This window comes from Pelecanus crispus, chromosome 6, assembly GCF_030463565.1.
Source record: "Pelecanus crispus isolate bPelCri1 chromosome 6, bPelCri1.pri, whole genome shotgun sequence".
In the NCBI taxonomy this organism is placed as follows: Eukaryota; Metazoa; Chordata; class Aves; order Pelecaniformes; family Pelecanidae; genus Pelecanus; species Pelecanus crispus.
Window position 1 is genome coordinate 17537320 of NC_134648.1, and position 19736 is coordinate 17557055.

Below are 19736 nucleotides of genomic sequence, written 5' to 3' on the forward strand. Positions count from 1 at the left end.
TTCAGTCAGGAGAGCAAGCACTCTGTCAGAAAAATTGCCCTTAATAGTAAGCGATGAGCTTTTGGAAGCCTCGTCAGATTACAAGTTTTCCTGTTTCTCAATGAGACTGGAACTGACTTCCAGAGCCCAAAAGGTTGCACTTGAAGGATGTGACATTGACTGTAACTGCCCATCACCATGACTCAACTTGCCCATACCTTGACTGTGGGCAAGAAAGAAAACAAAATGATAATGCAGACAACCCTCAGTGCTTAGGACCACAGATACACCATGAATCAACTCACGGGTACTCTGCAGAGAGATTAACTTCACTCATCACATATAGTGTGGCTATCACACTGTGTTTACTATGGCTGCTATTAACAGAACCAGTGCACATTTACAAGGCAAACCAGATCTCAAGAAAAGACTTGTCAGTACAACCGAAGTACACACAACAAAGACTTGGTGCAAGACAATGGCAATTTTAGTTTCAGTTACAGAAGATAGAATCGGACAAGTTTGACTAATTCTTGTGTAGATAACTGAGTCTTCCCTACACCATACTTTTCTCAGCTCTTTCACTCCTGGTTTTAAGTGGCTCAAGGAGTTATACTTCAGAGTGGTACTTCACAAATTCCTTTCTTGGAAAGGGAAGGAAAGGAAAAGTAAAGCAGATATAAGACTAAAGCTATTGATCTCACACAGCCAATTTCCATGCTGCCTGCCCACAGCCACAGAATACAAAGTATTAGGACATTCTTGAGAATATATGTTTATGTATATTTTACCCGCCCCCCCCCCCCTTTTTTTTTTTTCCAGCTGCTAAGGTCCTGATCTACTAAAGAGACAGGAACTTTCATGACCATTACTGACCCTTCTGTGTCCCTCAGCTCACATGAACTCCTGTAGATTGTTGCATTCCTGCGAAGATGCCTGTGTCCCTTTACACTGGACAAATATGGCTTTGAGTAGTTCAGAATTTAAATACATACTGGCCTCTTGTGGGCTATATTGTCACATCCTTTACACTGGCTTCAGCATTTTCTCATTCTTGGAATAACAGGATGATAAAACTTCAAGTATGAGGCTAAATGGAGCAAACTTTCTGTAGGCCAAAAGGATATCTTTTTATTTAAAAATAAACATTATCTCCCCAATCCCTGGTTTTCTTATGATTGATTGTTACACAATTTCAAAACTTTGATCAAAGGCAGACTATTAAACAATTTACCAGTCTTGTTTTTCATATTAAAAACAAAATATGTGGGTCCAGATGACAAACAGTTAAACACGCAACAAATCCTGCTTTGGTGTTTAAGTCAGTCCCCAGTGCTCCTTTCACACCACCAGGAAATGGCCAGGCTTTGGCTTTGTTTATTTTTAAGTTATACAAGCAGCAGTTTCCACCATTTCCAAGTCCAGCCAGTTCATTCAGTTACTCAAACAGGGACTGGGTTTTTTAGAAAATCAGTTCACAACTTTAGATTACATAGGTCGTCCTTTAATCAGTTCTCTACTCCTTAACAAGTCTGAGATTCTGTCATCCTTCTTCATATGGAGAAGGACTTCGTTCCCAATGAGTAAGGTACTTCTCAAGAAGAGAATGAATTTCAGATCTCAGCTTGTGTATTTAGCTCTCTTTTGCTTTACTAGTTTAACACTACTTTCAGCAGCAGTGCTGAAACAGTGGAGGTAGAAGAGGACGTTTTACGTATTTATGGGTCTATCCATTCTGAAGGACACAAACTACCTATCTTGCTTGCAATGAAGGCTGAACTAGTAGCAATAAACTGCTTCTTTTAACTGACCACATGTGATTTCTGTTTGGAACAGACTGCTGTTATCTATTCTGTATTTATGTTAAATTCACCTGAAAAGGGAGTCTAGTGCAGGAGGCACCTGGGTTATGTTTTGCAAAACACAGGAACTTATAAAACCAAAGAACATAAAAATCTAGCCAACTTCCAGAGGCTGACAGGAATAATTCTAGGGGTAAGCTCTGGAAAAAGCAATGCCCCCCCACCCCGGGAATATACCACCTTTCCTGATGATTTTAAGATGATTTCTGCTAATCTAGGAAAGAGGAAGGTAAAAAAATTAACAAAAATCAAGAAAAAAATGTGCAGAGGTTGAAACATTGTCAACTTTTCCAGTGAGCAAGAAATACTGTATGCAGACAGCCAAAATAACCACATGCTGTAGTTCACAGGCTAAAGAAGGATTCCAGCAAGACAGAGGCTCTGTGCTCCCTTCTCTAGAAGTTAGTGTTCTTATTAACACAGATGCATTTATCAAATCAGAAGTGCATGGATTTGAGATCGGTCATTCTGTAAAGTTGATAAGGTATTATTTATTGCTTGTCTAATAAATCTATCAAGGAACCAACCTTCACTTATCTCTTCAATATTTTAATTCAGGAACAAGAGCCCAACTTAGATACAGAGAAACCTGGTATCTGGACTGGAAGTCACATTTTCCCCAGCTAAAACAAAACACTGCCAACTCAATACAATTCCTCCCACCTATCCAAACTGACTCAAAAACCAGGCAGTCCCTTTCCATGTTCATTTTGCAGTGCTCATGAATCCTCCCTCATGCTTCTATTCTTACACCAGCTACTGTGGCACGTTGAGTGGGCATGTGCATATGCACACACATGCACACACACTGCTGTGGTGGAAAACCAACGCAAATGATTGAGAAGATCTTTCAGTTTGGATCATTAAGTCTGGCCACACTGCCAGACATAGGCCTCTTCATTACCCTGGCCTTTGTGATGCTTGAGTGTTTGCTCTCCATTTTCCTCACAACAGCCTAAAGACCAAGACGACAGTGGATGTAGTGAAACCAATCACATCGGGTTTTCCTTCTTTTGAGACAAAAGGAGTCAAAGGTAATTTACAAGAGGTTTCTGTTGTTCTGTTGTGCCTTATTAGTCTTAATTCCTGACAGTCTTCCTTGTGTCGACTTCAGAGGCAAACAAGCTAAGCATGCAAAGGAGAAAGAGCAAAAGGATCTATGCGGGATTTTTTCCCTCTGATTCCTGGAGAGAAGTGTTGCCTTTGCCTTTTCAGAGGAAAGCAGACACCTTGCAGCTGCTACTGGGACTAGGGGAGTAAAGGTCAGACATGATAAGAAAACTGTGACTCGAGAAAACACTACCATTTCCCAAAGGAGAAATGCCTTTAGTAAGATGCACAGTACTGCAGACTTCCCTGTCCCCAAAATTTTGAGATGTATTGAGCTCAAAAGGTAGGCAGAAGAGGCTGAGTTATCTGAATAGTGTCTGACAAGACAGGCTCTCTCCAAGGGAAGAGATGGTCCCTGGAAAACACTGCCTATCAACATATTGGATTAGAACTAGTGCAATACAGTGACTTACTTAACTCTATTTTAAGCCTAGGAAGCAACAGACAGAGAAGAGATAAAGAAACAATAGGGAACACAGAAGTTGAGTAGCGTGGTCTAGTGGAGAGAAAGGGCCAGGAACTGCAATACCCAAGTCCTTTGCCAGACTGTTTAAGCTTTAGCTTCTTAAATGCTCTGAGCCATATTGCCAGCTCTGGTGCCAACACAGCTTTTAATTCTGAGTAAATAATTTAGCCTTTCTCTGCATTCAGCTTTGCTATCAACTGAATAAACCTGACACTGCTGCCCTGCTGGGGATTACATGGCGCACAAGTTTGGGCAGGTCTTCTGCACCGAAGTTAATTGTACCCCCTTCTGTGACTTTCACACCATGCCATGAGAAGTGGCATCTGTTGTATTTGGGTGCTGGAGCCTGATCTGTATCAGTACGCAGAGGAGAGTGGACTTTTCTCTTTCCTTGCCTGTAAGAGAAGGAATTCACCTCTTTGTGAATACGTGAAGTTCACTTTTAGACATTAGAAATCAGTGCTTGTGTTGTGTAGAGCATGCAGCTCTTTGACTGCCTGTCCCTTACACACAAAGCTGCTTTCATTCACATTATTTCTTCCATGCTTTTGAATGGAGTAACTTTTTTTCTTGCAGGACTCCTGACCTGCCCTACATAATCCTGAGTTGATAGGCACTCTCACAGACATCAGCAAATATACATCTACAGACTTGGCAGCAGAAACAAGGTTATCCCCAATGTATCTCAGAAAAAATGTTTTGGTTTTTGTCCCTAGCAAATGTACAAAGCACATTTCATGTCAAAAATAGTTATGATTAACAGATTGTAAATTTACCATTTCCCTTTGTTTAAAATGGTTTCCAGGGAAAGAACACATCAAAAATAATAGTACAGGTCCACTTCTAAAACCTGCCAACTCGCTAATCAACAGACATACACTTTCTAAGACCACCTATGTGCAAGCTGCATGGTTCCTCCATTGCAGAGACAGCAGGGAAGTGACACAAACCAAGGTCCTGTTTAGTGATCTCTTCAGTCTCAAGCCCTTTGCAACTGCAAATTCACAGGCTAAGGATAAGGTTTTCCAAAGTAGAATAATCATCGAGAAAACATCCAGAATCGTTAGCTACTTTTCAAAGTCTTGCAAGTAAATGCAACACTCTACTGTATATGACTGCTAGGTAGTTGATGTTTCAGAATAATTTGACCAAGTCACCCTTATCTTGATCTTTCAGAAAGTCAGACATGTGCTTTACCCGGGGACAGCTCCTGCTTTCAAGTGCAATCTTAGTTTTTGTTTTTACGTAACCCTGTGTATCTGCTGATCTCAGAGTACCTACAAAAGGACATTGTGTCATTAGTCTGTTACCTTGGCAGAAACATAAACAGGATAACACGGCTTAACTGTGATGGCCAGCTACCAAATGACCAGCAAACAAGTGAGGCATTGAGCTAGGCTCTGCCCTGTTCACGAAGTGTGAAAAAGCTTCCGAAACATATGACATCACAGTTGGTTCTAAATAAAATCATCTCAAGTTTGTTATATGCTAATCTACCTGGAGAGAGGAATTCAGTCCTCTGCGAAACAACTGTGTTGTAGGTGTTAATGCTGTAGTCTCTGGTACAAAGAGGCCTGGGCAGTGAGCTGTAGAGATTGGATGAATTGTGCTAGGAATTTTCTTTTAATAGAGAAAGAGTGCCTAGTAAAAAGAGAAATCTAGTAAGGCACATAGCTTAGCTTAGTTCCTATTGTCAGCTCAGTTTCAAACCTACTGATTGCAGAAGCAGAAGCCTCACTCATCTCAAGTGCTTCTGCATGGCCAGAGCTCCTATCTGCTAATCCTAAGCATTTCTTAAGACTACCTCTGCCATCAGATCAGAACAGCTGATATAAGGTTCTTGAGACCTCGAATTCTATTAAAAAAAAAAAAAAGGAAAAAAAAGAGAGATGAAAAAAGAGACAGAGAGAAGTATGTTAATTACATTAAGGCCAAGGAGTAAATATGAGGATTAGCTCCAAATCTGTTAGATAAAATAATGCGCCAAGAGGCATTAGAATACTTTGATCCTGACCAAGCCACATGCTCTTGCCTGGTGTGAGATGGCAGCAGTGCAGCCCTCATAACCAGACTGTGCAACTAGGCTGACATTTGCTTTCTACTAGTGAATTGATGCAAAGCAGCCTGATTTTATCAGTGACCACTCTCTCAGGACATTCCACACATGTAGAATGGGAGTGGACTGCAGGCTAGATTTCCTTCATCAGTATAAATTGTTCACTTCTACTCAAGTCAGTGAAGCACTGCCAGCTAATACCTGCTGAGGATCTGCACAAGGACCTCAAAGTCAGTATCTTAGAGTCCTTTATAGCTTGTTTGCCATAAAGCAATTCTCCTCTAGAAAGTCTCCTTGTACAGGAGGCAACTTATACATTGAATTTCGCTTCTATATGCACACTCCTATCAATCATCAACAAATATTCTTTAGCAGATGCACAGGAAGGTGATGACAGAACAAGTAATTTTATTCACTGGGTCAGTTTTGACACTGAAGGGCACTGAACAGCTGAAAACATCATTTATAGGGAGTTCCACCTACAATGTTATTCAGAACATCAGTGGTGCTTTTGTTATTTCTAAGGAGTGCTTAGATGGAATAGTGTTACCCCTTCAAAAGAATCAGTAGCAATGGGGAGAATATAACTAGCAAGGTTTACATAAAACTAACAGTCATGTTATGCTCAAAAGCTTAAGTTTATTGCTCTATTTAATGACTACCACCAGTATTTTTAAAAAGAATGCCAGTTCTTCCTGCTAGCTTCTCACTGAAGGAAATATTTTAAATACAGCAATAAAATCAAGTGGTTTAAAGATAACACATTTTGCCACACATTCATGCAAACCCTGCTGACAGGATTTTTACAGGTTCATGGATACAGAATAAACACAAAGGATGTGTATTGAAATATTGGGAAACTTTCCCCACAGTGATGAAGTTGTAGGCATAACATTTCAGGCCCTACACCCTGCACCTACTGACATCAATGGCAAAACCTCAGTGGGAGCAGGATCAGCCTGTATTGTTCTGAGAGCTGCTTTACCTTCCCCTGATTAGGAAGTGCAGTAAATTCCCAGAATCTGCTGCACTAATAAAAGCAGTGGGTTTTGGTTATTGTTACAAATAAAGAGAAGCAAAAATATTTTAGGTAGATCATTACAGCTTCTATTCACAAAACACTCATCTTTCATGTTAAGGGTCCTGTGTACCTTCATTTTTCTCTGCTCAGTAAAGCACTTAAACATGTGCTTACCTCTAAGCATTAAACAGAAACTACAGTCTTCACAGCCTGACTGAGGTCTAAAAAGAAAAGCATGGGCAGCAGTCTGTATTATTGGAAAGGAAACACTGCTGCCCGGACTAGTGATTAGAATGGGATAATGATTGTCTAAATTTGGTTTGAGGGCACATCTATCAAAAAGCAGCCAACATGTTCAGAATGATTTTTTTTTAATGCTGCCTATGGGATTTGTGTTAATTTTGATGAGCACTGAGCACCTGGTCACCCTCAAAGCTTTGAAATAAGTTTAAATTCATAGAATACAAATGATTTTATTATTACATTTTTAATAAAGATGAATTCAACTCACAAGATTCCTCACCTGATTTCAGTCCTCAAATTTCAGGGGAAATTGTATGTGGATTGTGTTCTGACTGTGTAAAAAGAGAAATTATTTGCAAAAATCAAATCTGGTTGCAGACTGATGCACCAAAATATTGACAAAGAACAGGTAAAGTGTAAAGAATTTATGTTCAGATTAACTTCTACTATTCACCTCCAATTCACCCAGCTGTCATGCTGGGGTACATTGCTGGTAAGAACTGGAGGTAAGAATTTGACTCGCATCGTTGAAAAATTTTTTTCCCTTTAGTTCTGACAACACTGGTGGTCAACTTCTTTAGCAAAAATGAACAAGCAAACATGATGTGTGAAACATCATCTCAATGAGAATCTACTTGAATCTTTCAACGCAGAGGCTCAGAAGGTTTACGATATACACAGTATTCGGTAATTTTATATGTAAAAACAATCAGAAAGAGGCAAAAAGTTACTTTCAAGCTTAGTCAACATACGGCACATTTCAGCATGACAATTCAAAAAGTTTCACACTGTATTTGGATATATTAGCAATGATTTTTTTAAAAATAGCAAACTGAAGACAGTGGGGTTTTTTCTGGGTTTTTTTTTTCTTGCTTTTGTAACAAATGAAGCTACTATTCTTATTTACAGTATAAATAAGCCTTTTTAGGTGAGGATTATGTCCTGTCACATATGTTTAAGACAAGGCGTACCTCAGCTCTTAAATGTAAATGCAAACAAGAGCATAAAAGCAATATCAAAGGAAAATAGTATATCTTTCTTTCCAGCTAAGACAACCAAGTTACCATGTGTCTCTTATCAGGTCTGAAATATATCTGAATGCAGTCAAAAGTTCTCTCGGTTTTAGTCTTTAGGAATATCATGAACACTTATTCTTCTGCTGCTCTAGAAAGCTGTTTTCCGTACAAGCTCATGACATGATGGACAAATTGATACTGTTCACAAGTCTGGATCATTCCTCCCCTGAAAAGGAAAGAAAAAAAGGGGGGGGGAAATAGCAGCCTTATTACATGCAAATAACATATGAGGAAATGGCATAGCTAACATGAAGCTGGTGTTACACACAAAAGGTCTATTCCAAAGCTTCCTGAAATGAGTGAAAAGTGCCCATTGATTGCAACCAGTCTGACCTCGAGCTCCTTTTTGAAAGTCTCTGCTAACCAAGGAACAGAAGGTAGTCAGAACAGGAATGGGCTTTACCTTCATTTTTCTTGGCAGAGGCCCTCATCCAGTAAGGCAACACCATCATCATTTACATTCATAGCACCGGAGCACCTATAGTCCAAGCACCACTTTAAACACCATGAAAAGCAATGCCCACCCCAAAGCTCTAGACAGATAGATGGGAGCAGGGGGAATAAAGAGGGGAAGTAGCTTATCCAAGACTTCACAACTGCAATAGGGACTGAATTCAGGACTATAGAGGGCCAGGCCAGGCTACAAGTGATGTAGCACACAACTTTCTCATTCTGGAATGAGGGTTCTTTCCTCCGTGCCATCCCACACTGTGCTTTTGGCAAGTTCACCTGGGAACTAGGGGATGGCAAGTTCACCAGGGAACAGCAGGATTTTGGAACAGACAATGGAAATTTAACAACAGACAACTCAGATTTGTAACTGAAATGACTGCCATGCACACCTTGATCAGTAAAAGATTCCCAGCACAGAAATATATTTTGGTTCAGCTTTTATTTCAGCTTTTGCTGTTCTTTTTAAAACTGCAAACCTGAAAGGAAATGCAAGCAGGAGCAGGAACAGTTTGCTTTTCCATGTATCATTAGCCTGTGTATTTCTGCAAGTAGCATATTAATCAACACGAGTACTACAGCAGGAGACAGAAATGAACAAAAAGAACAAGGATAAAGTTGTCCATTTTAAGCAGATTCTACTGATGCTTAAAGTTCTGCTAAGAGTACCTCAACAACAGTGATATGATCTCTTGATAATCCATTATGAAAATAATTAAACACCATGCCTCAAATTCACAGAAGGTGTATGTGGAATTGTGCCAGCACTGGTGCTGGCGCACAGATCCTGGGGCCATGGTGCCAAAAGGAGGCTGAAACAACAAGCGGCATTGAGGAACATGGGAACCTGTGGGTGGCCAGTGCCAACCAGGCTGTGTCAGTCTGAGGAAAAGCATATGTGGTGCATTCCCTCAGAAGCCTCCACCAGAGGAAATTAATGAAACGTTGCTTCCTCTGAGCCAAATAGATAGCAGACTGCTAGCACCCACCTTTGTGACTGCCCTCTTCTATGGGGTCCAGCTTAGCAATTGTGGGTCACACAGTAACCTTACCAGTAAGGGGTAGATGAGTGGGCAAGAGAACCTCCTCCTTCAGCCTCTTGCAGTTACTTTGTTAAGCGGCTGTCTGAAATAACACTCAACAATGAGCAGGGAAGGGTAGGGACCCATGCTTCAACCTCTCATCAATAAGCAAAGGTGGGAAACACACGCTGCGTTTCTAAAGGAAATATTTCTTAGCTGAGCATCTCCTCCCCATCTGCTCTACTTAATACAGGCTCACAGTTGATCTCTTTCTGAGTCCTTCTGTGCTGCACATAGCATTGAAATATATTTATGTCAGTTCATGACACACAAGGAACGTTAGTCATATCTAGCAATTACTCCCCAGGCAATTCCATTAACAGTGAGGTTGCACCCTGAAGTTGTAGCAACAGAAGCACTAGGGTGGCCATCAAGTTTCAGACCGCACAAAATTATTTTCCTTTTTATCTGGTTCCCTGCTATGTGGTGGCTTCCTCCCCTTCCCACACACATGCACACCATGACATGTGCTTGCTGTCCAGGCTTTGGCACAGAATACAGAAATTATGTTTTCACCCCTATTTGCCACAGAAAACTTTCAAATCTGAATTGCATTGAGGGAAAGGAAAACAAATGTCTCTCAGCATGGTGGGAAGGATGCAGGAATGATCACTTCCTCTCCTTAGTCATACTAGGTTAATTTAGGACCAACTGTTGGCCACTGGTGCAAAGCCCAGTGCACACGATTTTTCCAAGGGATCTGTAAGGGAATGAAGGGAAAGAAACATCTGTCCCCTCCACCCCCACAGCAACTTCAAAGGTGGTTCTTCTCAGGGCTAATGTCAACCCCTCTACTGCTGTGAAGCAGTGAGGTGCATTCTTCTACGTGTCTGCTCTGGCCTGCATCCAACCCTCTTTCCCTAAGTCCCTGGTGACTCCTTCCCATCCACCCTATTTTCTCTAGCCAGTAACCACCAGACAGGAGGAGGCAACAGAGAGGGTCTTCTTTCCTATAGCTGCTTGGACACTGTCTCATCCTCTCATGCTGCTTTTGAAGTCACATGGAGCTTTTGTGGGGGTTTAGTGACAGTAACAGTGGGTGGCGGCATGACTTCCAAGAGACTACGAGCCCCATTTTTCACTCTTTGAAGAAACCATGGTCTTCTGTAGCAACAATGGCGATTTGACTGCTTTCCATCTTGAGTATTTTCTCCCATGACATTTAAATGGCCTTTTCCTATCCCATCCCACCTCTGAGAGGTACATGGCAGCTACAGAGGTCTACAGCTTCCTTTTCCTCCATGGCATCCTTTAAGTGTGTTCTCCCTTCTCCAGTCTCTGCAAATGACTGCCAGTTCCCCTCTCCCTGCAAAGCTAGTATTTTTAATTGGCCTTCTGTATAAAAAACATTTGTAAGCAGGTGTCTTCAACCTTCATTTGTATGGCTATTTTCCTGTGTCTTATTAGTCACAGAGACAAGATACTTCAGATCCAGACAGATATTTCACTGGGCCATGGATAATCAGCACTCACTACTCATATTCTGGTTTTCTTATTCTCAAGAAGCCTTTCCTTGTCTGGCCTGAAATCCATTGAAATAGCCAAACCCCCAAGCCCCTGCAGGTCCCTGTCTATCAGAGCCTCAGCAGGGCAGCAAGCATTTCATTTTCTGCCTCCCACTGAGCATAATTTCTCCTCTGAAATAAAGTTCAGCGTGGGGTTGAGGTTCTTTTTTTTCCTCAGAAAAATCTTTGGTATGTTTTTCGTGACATCTCTTCCCCCGACTACATTTATCATTATCATTAGAGAGAGCACTGAGACATGTTTTGATGGCACTTGAAACCAGTGGGAGAGGAAAAATAACATCTCTGGTGCAAAATTCAAGTCTGTTTACTTCATAATCAAACTCAAGGTGGTGTGTTAAGAAATGCTTAACTGGAAACCATTGAATTTCTGGAGATTTTCACAGCTCCTTTCCTATGTCTGCAAACACTCCAGACTGCATACTTTCCCTCTCCCCACAAAGTCCCAAGCAGCCACGCCCTCCCAACAGTGCTCACAGCTCCAACTATGCAATGCCAGTTTTCTTTACTCCTCGTGGGAGCAAAGTGCTGATCCGTGGCTCTGAACTTAAGTACAGCAGACCTTTGAGCCTTTGCTTCTGCAAGAACATGGGGCCAACTCCTCAGCTGGTGAAAGGTCATCCCTTGCTGCACTGAGCTGTGCAGCTGCACAGCTGTGCAGATTTTGATGCCAGCTGTGAGTCTAGCTCAGTTCAAGGGCTGTTCATTGAGGTTTACTGGTCATAAAATAGGCAAAGATTGTAAGTCAGAACTGCTTAGAACAGGACAACTTCCTTCCAGGAATGTTCTCTCTTGGCCTCCATTTGCCTTTGTTCCTCCCCTGTTCCCATTTGTTTCTCCTTAAGTAAAGGGAAAGATCACCATTAGGTTTTTTTTTCTGAAAAGGAAACAGGCTTTCTTACCTGTCTAACCGTAACTGGCAGGCTGTTCGCAATATGTCAACTATGCCTTCGCTCTTCAGCTGTTTACAACAGACACTAGTTGCAATAAAGCAGCCAGTCCTCCCGATGCCTGCACTAGGGGAAGGAAAAGCAGAAAGAGGCAATGGATGTGTTAGAATGGCTTTGGAACTTTCTTGTTAAATGAATGCCATTAAACCAGCAATCAAACCCCATTATCTCCTTCCTCCCTCCAACCTTTGCCAGGTGGCTGCTTGCAAATATAAAGCTGTAATTAGGAAAAGATACTAACTTCAATGGGACAACACAACTAAGTGTGAGCCACTTGCAGCAAAAGGATGGACATTGCACATACAGTGCTAAAAATGGACTGTTGGGTACTGTTTGACCCAATACGTCATTGAACCATTGAAAAATAAGTAGTTAAACAGTATTTCTTAGTTAGACTTGCTTTGAAGGCAACCTTTGCTTTGAGATTCTTAATCCTAATATAGCTTCTTGAACGCTATTTTCATTCACAGGTACAGGAAAAAAAACCCAGCAAACCCCTTGCTTAAATAATTAGAGCTAACAGCAATATGGTAAGTGTGATGCCATTTGCTGATGAGATCTGCAATCTAGTAATTCTCTGAATTAGTGGAGGATACAACAAATTCACTACTAAAGAAATTTCTTTGTTTTTCCTGAATACCTTTGTATCTGATTCAGTCCTTGCTTAATGACCAGAATTGATTTTATTCTCAAAGGGACAGTGCTATCAAAGCTGTGAATTCTTCTTATCGCCTAATAAAAAGCTAGCAGCAAAAGGTGACAGCCCTTCTTATGTGTTAAATAATTAAGTGAGCATCCTCAGGAATAATTACTTGACACAACTGCAAGGAATTCTGCTTCCATTTAAATTGCGCTAAAGTCATAATATAAAAATGCTGGCAACAAATGTACAAGCAACAATCAAGTTTGTAGTTAGCTGCTGCTTGCAAAGTCCTAATACTGTTTCTTTGACTGTATAGACAGATTTTTCATTGGGCATTTATGCTTGTTAGGGAAACAGCTACATTATAATTGTTTTAACTTCTACTACAGAACAATCAAGGCAACTCAACGGAAGTTTGGGGGATGATCTTACTCACTAAGAACTCATCTCAGTCTTCAAATAATTATGATGGAGGTACCTACCTGACTTAAAATTATTGTCCCTGAAACTCTTTGTACCTCATGCCCTGACTTCTGTTTTCTTTACTATATCTAGTTTGTTCATCAAAACTTTTATTTCAGGGTTTCAGAGGACTCTTTGCTGCATATGGATGTATATCAATGGTTAAAAAAAAAAAAAATAGCCCTTTATCTTCGAATTTATGCCATAACCAAATAGGCCACAGTACACAGCTCTTGTCTACTGTTTCCCATCCATAGACCTCAGAGAGTTTTGCAGAGGGAGTGAACAACACCCATTTTTAGACAGGAAACAGCACTGAGACAGCACTTGTCCCAGGACAGTCCTTAACAGGACTGCTAGCCTGCTTTCAACATGAAGCTGCTTTAAGAATAGGGCCACAAAAATGATCAGGGGATGGAGCACCTCTCCTATGAGGACAGGCTGAGAGGGTTGGGGTTGTTCAGCCTGGAGAAGGCTCCGGGGACACCTTATTGTGGCCTTTCAGTACTTAAAGGGGGCTAATAGGAAAGATGGGGACAATCTTTTTAGCAAGGCCTGTTGTGACAGGACAAGGAGTAATGGTTTTAAACTAAAAGAGGGTAGATTCAGACTAGATATAAGGGAGAAATGTTTTACGATGAGGGTGGTGAAACACTTGAACAGGTTGCCCAGAGAGTTGGTAGATGCCCCACCCCTGGAAACATTCAAGGTCAGGTTGGATGGGGCTCTGAGCAACCTGCTGTAGTTGAAGATGTCCCTGCTCATTGCACATTGCAGGGGAGGTGTTGGATTAGATGACCTTTAAAGGTCCCTTCCAACCCAAACTATTCTATAATTCTAATAGTTTCATTGTTAGGTTTGTATCTATTTTTTTCTTAAAGGTGCATTATTTTACATCACTGAAGGCCAAAACCAGAATGATTATGTTCTACTGAGGATCTCCCACAAAGGCCAAAGGAGCTACCATACTCAACGTTAACAGAGGCCTTGGCTAACAGCTTGCTGCATATACCACTCTTGAATAGAGACAATGTATTAAATTTATTCTTCAGCTAAAATGACTGCAACTGAGAATCTGAAAGGGCTCTGGTCCACAGTTATCACATAAAATACTTCATAATCCTATCACCATGTCTCTTAGTAGCTATTTCAAATAATAAAAAAAAAACCCATTTCCCGCCAAATTATTACTGTGTCATGGGGATGACACCATACAAGAGGACAAAACAAGTATGCAAAGCAAGAGTGACATGGTGACCAGAATCTTTACCTGCAGCAAATACCATAATACTTCAAGGAGCTCTTAGAGAGTCACAGATTTCCAAGGGCAAAGGGGACCTTCTTACAAACCATTTGTTATTTTTCTCTGAACTCTCCCCAATTTGTCAAAATCTGTTTTAAAACACAGGCAGAAAAACTGGACATGTGGCATCATACGAACATTTTACTAGCGATTACTCCATATTAGCTTATAGGTGGATCTTTGATGACACTGGGCTACCAACCCTTCATGCCAAGAGTCTCTAAAAACATTCCCATTGTATGATAATACCCCATTTACTACAGCTTCTGGATGGCAACCATCTGCCATTTCCTAGAAAATGTTATGCAAAACTCGGTAAAATTCCTTATAAAAACCCCAAAGATCAATTTGGCAAAATGTATTTTATTGAAATTATTGAAGGTTACCCTGGCAAGATGACTACATCACTTATCAGGCTTTCCACTATTTACCTGGAATAATTGTTTTGAGAACAAGTTTTCAAGTAATCATATTTAACCTTTCCAAACACTGGCAAAACAGGACTTGCTTTCAGACGTCTGGAACTTCTTAAATTTTCCAAGAACTAGAACTCAGCTGTACTAAACTTTAATGGTTTACAGCCTGTGGACCAATTTTTTTAAACACTCTTGGGTGAAAATCATCCAGTATAGCTGATTTAATAACGGTTAGTAGTTGTTGCTTAATTCATTCCCTAGTTAGCAGTGCAAAAGAATGTACTTCATCATGTCTACAAGTGATTAGTACACCATCCTACTTCTTTCTGAAGACAGAAGAGAAGTATCTATCTTCATCTATTTTTTCTGCTCTGTGATTGATAATTACAATTTTCTCATCAGGCTTCAAACCACTGTAAAGATTTTGCTTCTTCCGTATAAGAAATGTTCATCTTTGCCAGTGGCTTTTCATGGATATTTCAGTTTTACTATCAATTACATAAATTTCCTGTCTGTTGATTAGTACTTGCTGCAATCAGCTTTGCCACTGTTTCATTTGTTTCATTTGTTTCACTGTTTCACTGTTTCATTTGTATTACACTTAAATTATTGTCTTTGGCCTAATGAGGATTTTTGAAAATCAAAGAAGGAATTTACAAAACAGGAGTTTTTGAGGCTTAAAGTTGAGGCTTAAAGTTGAATGTTCTCATTTTTCTCCTTGCATGTGTCTTCCTACTCAGTTTCACTCATGGTACGTTGATCTTTGGTAACCTGGCCCTTATAAGATCATTAAAGGCATATATTACTGGTGAGGCAAATAAAATTAGATGGTTCTTACTTGTAACTGAGCCACCACCAGCTTCTGTGTTCAGCTCAGTCTGTATCTGAATGCAACACTTTGTAATAGAAAATTATTGTCATTAAATTTTAGAAGTTCCAAGCATATTTCATAAGCAGTGGGGGAAGATCTCCCCCATGTCCGACTGATGGCCAATACAACAGTATCTGCACTATGCCACTGTATGTGAAGAAGCCCTTAGAAGTCAGATACAACATTTATTTACCTGCAGTGAACAATCACTGGGGCATTCTTCTCTTCTGCACTCTGCATTGCCTCTTCCACTTCCAGTACTAGCTGTAACAGTGGGGGGGCTTGATCTGGTGTCTTCTGGTCTGGCCAAGACGTGTACCAGTAATGTTTCAGGTTTCTGACTTCTTCTCCTTTCTGCAATCCAGTTAAGACAAACACCACAAAGTTTTAAAAGAACTTCTGGTTGCAAATTGATATTGAAACCTGGCCTTCCCTTTGAGAATGAGTAAATCAATGCTAAATGGAACAGGAGATCCAAATGGCAAGCTACACAACACAGAAATCTGGATTTCAAATATCACGTCTGCACTTCAGTAAACTGCCTTAAAAAAAAAAAAAACCTCCCCTCCCCAAATATGCTGCTCTTTTAGTGCCAAGAGCTGTGTGCAAAACACTCCAGGCAGTCTGTTCCCTCTTGACAGACTCATTCAGCAAAGCCAGAGCTGTGCTTGTGACATAATTGCTTTCATAATGTATTTGACAGACAGAGAGCCAGGAGCCATATCTCTGTCTCTGATAGCTAGCTAGATAGATGAGGGAGAGAGATGGGAGCTTACTTTTCCATCTCTTCTGACAGACAGACTCATATCAGTTTCCTGTCAATTCTACTCTTCTCTTAGACATGGTGAGAAATTCAGAGACACCAGGGAAGGTGGGAATTGTATCTAGCTGCAGTCCAGGGCTTTTTGAGACACACAAATTCCAATTCTCTCTATGTCTCAGCATGGCTATGAATATAGCAAATGTGCCATTACCTTTTCTGAGTGCCAAGTAGCACTGCGCGCTTCTGATTTTGTGTGTTCAAAGTGACATCCTTCTGCCTGATTTCTAAAGGTGCCAAATAGTAACATGGAGCTCAGGGAACCTTTCAGCCATTACATAAGCCAGCTGGCATAGGGCTAAGCAAATGTCTTCAAAAGGTCTGGGAACAGAAGTGTTAGCTGCCACAACCTTCCCTTAAACACATGATGGGCTGAATTTAAGAGGGGAGGAAAAAGAGAACAAATTTGCCTCTTTCTAAAGAACCAGGCACAAAATCTAGAAATAGCTTCTGTCGTCTATACTCCTAAGTCCCTATGACTGTCAGTTGCTGGATGTTAAAAGTGCTCTGTGGTTGTGCCACTTTCCATCCTTCTCTTTCACTGACAAAGCTTTTGAATAGCTTCACAGTGAACTAGACTGGGGAAGTGATCTAGTTAAATCTTTTTTTCTTTCTCATGCTGGATTAATTTTCAGATCGATCGATCAGTTTCCACCTTTGGCTTACCACAGTCGCATAAACACCTGTGTGGGCACATGGGAGATGACACAAGGGTAGGAACAAGAGGGCTGGACAAAGGGAGGCCAGGCTTCACTTAGTTGCTGTTCCATCTCATACTGGGTTTAAAGTACTCATTGAAGCACAGCCATAGGAACCTTAAGGGTACATTTAGCTCAGTTTAGGAAGAGAGAGTCTTGCTATCATAGCACAGAACCTGGCTTTAGGTTATTTACCCTAGTGAGAAGATATTCTGGTTAAGAGAGCATAACTGGTTGTCACGAATAGTACTGGAGCTCACTACATAAATCCAATCAAATTTCAACACTGCTCTGAAACATGAACATACACAGTTGCTTTTGAATGTGTGACTATGTGTGAGCCATAGAAGTTATGAACACTGGATTCTTAAGTGGGTTGTGAAAATTGTAATAAAAATGCTGCCAATAATACTGAGAGAAAAGTAAAAGATACAAGTAATCTGAAGAAAACCAGGAATCGCTAAATAAAGTCACTCATTTGACAGAAACAGGGAAGAGCCAAAGTTCTAGTGATGAACTCTGGATGTCTTGTCTACAGTGTTACCAGTTTTACACTTCTACTTAGAGAACCCCAACTTCTGTGGTTCTGTACACTTCTGCTTTGACTTTAACAAAATATTGTCTATTGGTGCTTCCTTGAGACTGAGGAGACTTGGGAACACCTAGGAAGAAGCAAGATTTAATTGATGGTTTGAAGTCTACCATCACGTACGCTGTAGCTGAGGCTGAGATCGTGAATCAGTGGCTAGACACTGGCAGGTTCCTTTGAGAAAGGAAAACAAGCCTTGCTCTATTGCCTGAGTGTTTTCTAAATTCCTACAGCTTGACAAATCCAGTCCTCTATTCTGAGAAAAGTATGACAGTCCACCCTGTAACACACGCAGTAATCATATATTGCTGGTGGTGGTATCATATATTTCTGACCTTCCTGTTAAAGAAAACAGGAGTCAATTCATGGCTTCTCTAGTTTTCACTACCAAATCATTTAACATACATATGGTCCGGAGCAGCTACTCCATTATTGCTATTAAATGACAAATGTGCAGCTCTAGGCAATGTTAACCTAACAAATGGAATCTTCATGTCAGCTCTAGAAGCCAGCAGTTCACCTCCTGACATTTTGGGGATAGACGGAAGGAGACACTGCCCCACTAGTACTGAAAGCAAAAGCATTGTTTAACTGAAAAGCAAACTGGGATGAGCTTAAAGAAAATAATCAAAATGATCAAGTCATTTTAGTAGGGAAGGAGCTACATCCTTGTAGATGTGTATGTCCAATAAAGGCTTTCGTATAATTTGTGATAAGAAAGCACTTGTCTTCTTGGCTATGATTGAGAAAAATGTGTGGTATCTATACTTCTTTCCTTATGATTTTGCTGTACTCTGCTACCCTAGCTATTCTTTTTTTTCTTTCTGTTAGTGCCTGAACGCACTGGATATGCCAGCCCAAACAAATAATCTGGCTTTCAGTTTGCTGGTTGTTGGGTTTTTTTTTCCCTGTGGGATCCACAGTTATATGTACAGAAAAGATATATTCATATCTGACTCTAAATTCTGAAGCTCCTTCTCTAACACGGAATGCTTCACCTAAGGAAGAACAGAGCAGGGACAAGAGAATTTGGGAAAACACTGAGAGGTTGCTGTTGGAAGAAAACATTCCACAGGGATTAGTATTAGCTTGAAAGGTACTTGTGAGATGGGAGCATGGCTCATTACGCTTGAATTCTTGTATATAAGGTCTTCAGGACTATTTCTTTGTTTTGTGCAACACCTGTTAAAGTGAGATTGTTTTTTGGATATACTACTGCAATATCGATATTAAAAGCCACTCCCTTGCAATTTCCATCTGAAAATGGAACTGCCTATTACCTTCCTGAGAAGAATTTGAATGATCCTTCCCCAGGGAGAGAATCAAATTTCCTTCCAGAAATATAAAAGTGTTTTTTTGTTTGGGGGGGCAGGGCGGGGAAGAACATTTTCACTTAAATCTCTATAGTTTATGTCAAGCTGAAAAAAGAATGGCAATATTCACTAATATTAAAATGCTGTATTTAACAATTTAAAACAATTATGAAAAACTCTTCTGGCAGACTGTGTAGTTTTTTATTGAGGAAATTTTGTTTTGTCACCATAACTAAAAAGTGACCGGTTCTGTTGGATATCAGCACTCTGGCAGAATTATCCTTGCTGCTGCACTGTAGTGTTTTGGATAAATTGTATTTAAGATGTCTGCAAGTCTGCAACATACTTGTAAATATTCTTTACTTCCCACTTGTCAGGGAGTGTGATTTTCTTCTTGCTGCCTTTGCCAAAAGCATGAGTGACAGACTTTCCACACTCTCAATCCAGACATGGGATTTCATATGCTGGCTTTGTGCCTATTAGCATACGGCTGAAAAGACTTGAAACTGGTTAGATAAAAAGGAGTTTTTTCAGCTTGGAAAGAAATCGTGGTGTTATACTAAGGTCAGGGGTAGATCTGGTAGATGAAAGATGTATAAAGTTTATGTAAATAGACTGTTCTTATTAAAACACGTAGCTTGAGATTCTACAACTTAGTAATGAAAACAGTTGTAAAATAGGACTCTGGTGCTTTAGACTAAGTAGTATCTAAGTACTTAAAAAACTAAACCTCTGTTTAAAATCTCCATCCACAAGATGATAGAATGGTTACTGGTATGTAAAACTACATATACAGTTAGTTG

At 40.4% G+C, this 19736-nt stretch overlaps 1 protein-coding gene across 1 annotated transcript in view; it reads right to left on the reverse strand.

The window, feature by feature from the left end:
* Positions 1-7885: 7885 nt before the first annotated feature.
* The window catches only part of PTPN5 (protein tyrosine phosphatase non-receptor type 5), a 62803-nt gene continuing 50952 nt past the window's right edge, over positions 7886-19736 (reverse strand). The window contains exons 11-13 of the mRNA XM_075712599.1: positions 15707-15867; positions 11771-11884; positions 7886-7979 (exon numbers count right to left, since the gene is read on the reverse strand). Of these exons, the coding sequence (XP_075568714.1) occupies positions 7886-7979; positions 11771-11884; positions 15707-15867 (369 nt within the window). The remainder of the gene's footprint in view (positions 7980-11770; positions 11885-15706; positions 15868-19736) is intronic.